At 41.3% G+C, this 5,000-nt stretch overlaps 1 protein-coding gene across 1 annotated transcript in view; it reads left to right on the top strand.

Moving 5' to 3' along the window:
- The window catches only part of LOC133568886 (voltage-dependent L-type calcium channel subunit beta-3-like), a 55,568-nt gene that overhangs the window by 49,096 nt on the left and 1,472 nt on the right, over positions 1–5,000 (top strand). The window contains exon 14 of the mRNA XM_061921078.1: positions 1,793–1,969. Within this exon, the coding sequence (XP_061777062.1) occupies positions 1,793–1,969 (177 nt within the window). The remainder of the gene's footprint in view (positions 1–1,792; positions 1,970–5,000) is intronic.

Below are 5,000 nucleotides of genomic sequence, written 5' to 3'. Positions count from 1 at the left end.
TAGTTGGGCATCCCCTGATTACTTAGCTGAAGCTGATTCTAAGGGGAGGGGCCACATCATGCAGCAGCCCAGCACTGAGTCATGATCAGCCAAAACTAAATGTGTTTGGAGCGGTGTCAAGTTTACCCCCTCTCTGCTCGTCCTTCTTATCTTCTTGGAGACTATCGGATTTTTTTGATTGATTGATTGAAAAACTTTTTATTAGTAGATTGCACAATACAGTACATATTCTGTACAATTGACCACTAAATGGTAACACCCGAATACGTTTTTCAACTTGTTTAAGTCGGAGTTATTTAATTCACGGTCCTGCTACTGCCCCTCCCAGGGCTGTTCAGATCTGAAAAACAGACACTTTTACGGCGAGGCGCATTCCAGGAGGAATCAAAAACTAACCATCGTTACCTGTTGTGAGTAGCAAACTAAGAAAGCCAGACTGAGTGCGGAAAGAAACGGGAATAAATAGCACTCTGATTAGTGCCTGGCAGCAGGTGAGCATCCCAGACACGAGTCACCCGTGGTAACAGAAAACAATATCAAGGGTGCACAAAACAGGAACTGAGGGAGTCCGAAACAAACAGATTTGCTGACAAAGTGGTGACCCTCGCCCCGTCCTTGTTTGTGAACGAGTGAGCATTTCATTTTATACCCAATCATGGCACGCACCTGTTCCCAATTAGCCTGTTCACCTGTGGGATGTTCCAAATAAGTATTTGATGAGCATTCCTCAACTTTATCACTCTTTTTTGCCACTTCTGCCAGCTTTTTTGAAACATGTTGCAGGCATCAAATTGCAAATGAGCTAATATTTGCAAAAAAGAACAAAGTTTACCAATGTGACTATAAACAGGAACAAACAAAAGGCGCTCTCAGCGGAGGTTGAAAACTTGGCTATGAAAACAAAAACTTGCACTGAGGCAAAACTATGAACATAAAACAAAACTTGCACTATGGCATGAATAACAAAAAACTTACTTGGAACGAGAAAGGAACATGGATCATTGGCATGGAGCAAGGGTAGAGGGGGACGTCGCCAGGCTGACTGCCTGGCAACTACAGGCTTGAATAGAGGGGACATTATTAACAACAGGTGCGCGAGTCCAAATGAATCAGGTGCGTGACATGAGGACAGGTGAAAACTAATGGGTTGTCATGGAAACAAAGCAGGGAGTGAAAAAACAGGAACTGACAGAGTGCAAAAAACCCAAACAAAACATAGCCAAACTAAACATGATCACCAGGACATAACAGTATTCTCTTTTTATTTACCATTTACACAACGTGACAACTTCACTCCTTTTGAGGTTTCTATTTATCCTGTGGCGTGTTCTATTTGAAATAAGACGCTAAAGAAGTGGTCCCCAACCTTTTTTGCACCACGGACCGGTTTAATGTAGGCATTATTTTCAGGCAAAATATTATACTGTCTAACTTTGCTGGTCAAAATCCAAATAAATACTTAAATGTTTGCTTAACTTATGGCTTCTGTGATAGCAAAATGACTTATACTCGTTTAAATGGATGATGTTCTTTGAACTGGGTACCAAAAGTTGTTTATTGGGCTCAGGAATGTGACACTTAGCAAGAGATCCCTTATCTGATCAAGCTCTGTGTCTTTGATGTGACATGTGGACTTTAGTTAACCTGGGCATGTGTGTTTTCTCTCCCTGGTTATAATGAATAGTAATGGGGAGAGACATAAAATCAGGGAACCCTTGTTCAGTACTCCTGCAATATTATTGTACATAAACGTTGTTGAATTCATATTCAAATAACCCCCCGCCCTCTGCAGGAGATGTTTGACGTCATCCTCGACGAGAACCAGCTAACGGACGCCTGCGAGCACATTGCAGATTACCTGGAGTCCTACTGGAGAGCCACTCATCCTCCAGAGATGGAGCCTCATGGCAACTCTTTAGTGGCCCAGCTGGCTGAGAACACTCTGCCCACCGGACCCTCCGTCGTGCCGGTAGGTGGCGGCACAGGTTTACATCAGATGTCAAAGTCTCATCCCACTCATCCAGTCTGTGCCATGTTGGGAAAAGAATAATTAGCAAGGATGCTTTTGTCCTTTTGAGTTAAAATTCACTTTCTGTGTTTGGCTTGTTTGGGTTTCCATTCATTCATCTGTCATGTCATGTCTCCCATCCCAACACTCGGCTGGAATGTTGCAGAAGTGAAACATGCTGGTGAGTGACCACCCTTCAAAGTCCTTCAGAGCATCATTTCATTTCATTTCTTGTAATTGTCTTTGTAAAATGATTTACCCTATTTTTCCGAGTATAAGTCGCCCTGGAGTATTAGTCGCACCTGCCGAAAATGCATAATAAAGAAGGGAAAAAACATATCCATCCATCCATCCATCTTCTTCCGCTTATCCGAGGTCGGGTCGCGGGGGCAACAGCCTAAGCAGGGAAACCCAGACTTCCCTCTCCCCAGCCACTTCGTCTAGCTCTTCCCGGGGGATCCCGAGGCGTTCCCAGGCCAGCCGGGAGACATAGTCTTCCCAACGTGTCCTGGGTCTTCCCCGTGGCCTCCTAGTGGTCGGATGTGCCTTAAACACCTCCCTAGGGAGGCGTTCGGGTGGCATCCTGACCAGATGCCCGAACCACCTCATCTGGCTCCTCTCCATGTGGAGGAGCAGCGGCTTTACTTTGAGTTCCTCCCGGATGACAGAGCTTCTCACCCTATCTCTAAGGGAGAGACCCAAACTCATTTGGGCCGCTTGTACCCGTGATCTTGTCCTTTCGGTCATGACCCAAAGCTCATGACCATAGGTGAGGATGGGAACGTAGATCGACCGGTAAATTGAGAGCTTTGCCTTCCGGCTCAGCTCCTTCCTCACCACAACGGATCGGTACAACGTCCGCATTACTGAAGACGCCGCACCGATCCGCCTGTCGATCTCACGATCCACTCTTCCCTCACTCGTGAACAAGACTCCTAGGTACTTGAACTCCTCCACTTGGGGCAGGGTCTCCTCCCCAACCCGGAGATGGCACTCCACCCTTTTCTGGGCGAGAACCATGGACTCGGACTTGGAGGTGCTGATTCTCATTCCGGTCGCTTCACACTTGGCTGCGAACCGATCTAGTGAGAGCTGAAGATCCCTGCCAGATGAAGCCATCAGGACCACATCATCTGCAAAAAGCAGAGACCTAATCCTGCGGTCACCAAACCGGAACCCCTCAACGCCTTGACTGCGCCTAGAAATTCTGTCCATAAAAGTTCTGAACAGAATGGGTGACAAAGGACAGCCTTGGCAGAGTCCAACCCTCACTGGAAACGTGTCCGACTTACTGCCGGCAAACAACATATATAAGTCGCATTTTTGGGGGACATTTATTCAATAAAATCCAACACTAAGAATAGACATTTGAAAGGCAATTTAAACTAAATAAAGAATAGTGAACAACAGGCTGAATAAGTGTAGGTTATATGAGGCATAAATAACCAACTGAGAAGGTGCCTGCTATGTTAACCTAACATATTATGGTAAGTTTGTTTTTGTTTTTCCCCTGTGTGCTTAGTATGTCCTGTCTTTAGTTTCTGGCAGCGCTCTTATTTTGTTAGTTTCCTGTCTTTCTCCCTGAGCACTGTTTCACCTCAGCTGCGGCTGATTGGCACCTGGCCACACCTGGTGTCAATCAGCCCGCCCCTATGTGTACCTGCTTTGTCTTCCAGTCAGTGCTGGATTATTGTATTGCATGTCGCTCTTGTCGTTGCTACCTGTCGTGTCTATGCAGCGTTGTGGTAGGCTATAATTGATAGCGGGTTTTAGCTTACCGGTTTGTTTTCTTATTACAAGTACGACTTCTGTTTCCCTGCTAGATACCTGCTAGCTTCCGCGCTAGGCCTTTTTTTTTTGTTATCCGCCCACGTGCGTGCTTTTTGTTTGTACTCTTTGTTTGTTTTTGTCTTAGTGTTTTAAATGAAATCATGTTTTCTCACTCCATGTCTGCCTCCATCTCGGGGTTCGTCACAAACTAACTTTGACAATAAGAGTCATTCAAATAACTATAACATATAGAACATGCTATACCTTTACCAAACTATCTGTCACTCCTAATCCATAAATCTTATGAAATCTTATACCTCTAGTCTCTTACGTGAATGAGCTAAATAATATTATTTGATATTTTACGGTAATGTGTTAATAATTTCACACATAAGTCGCTCCCGACTATAAGTAAAAAACTGCGACTTATAGTCCGAAAAATACAGTAATTAAATTTCCTGTTGATGTCTTTGTAAAATGATCATATTTTCTAATATTCAGTCACTCAGTCTTGTGGAAACCAAATGTGACGTCCATGACTTCTGGGTGTCAGCACATTGAAAAAAGTATGAAGTCACACAATTATTTCAACATTTTATAAAAAATACACATATTACAAAAATAAAGTGGTCATTTCGGAATAAAATAGTCCCTGTACCTGTGTTTTCTAATGTATCATAAGCAAAATAATATATGGCATAGTCCCAAGTTATTTTTGTTATTGGTTTCACAAATAATAAATTCCATTAAAGATATTTTTTCATTGAAAAACCTTATTTCTTTACACATGTATATTTATTACAGTATATTTTGTTCACAAAACGTTTGTATATTTATATATATTTTTTCTATGCCATATTTTATTTTGAGAATTTGTATGAATAAAAATAATGTGTTTTTTCTACAATTATTTCTTAAAACGCCTAAAGTATTTATTGGTGTATATGCATATATAATAACATAGTTTGTGGATTATTCAAACACATGTTTTTCAATATTTTGTTTTCACAGTTATGTTACAAAACTATATACAGTGTATATATATATATATATATATATATATATATATATACACACACGCATATATATGTATATATACATATATATATATATATATATAATATATATATATATATATAAATATTCATACATGTTTTTAATTGAAAAAAATGTTTAGTGAATTTTGTTAGATTAGAAAAAAACAACAAAACTATCACCAGAA

This window comes from Nerophis ophidion, linkage group LG14 (assembly GCF_033978795.1).
Source record: "Nerophis ophidion isolate RoL-2023_Sa linkage group LG14, RoL_Noph_v1.0, whole genome shotgun sequence".
NCBI lineage: Eukaryota > Metazoa > Chordata > Actinopteri > Syngnathiformes > Syngnathidae > Nerophis > Nerophis ophidion.
The sequence above is the reverse complement of the archived record's forward strand: the minus strand, read 5'-3'. Positions and strand labels throughout refer to the sequence as shown.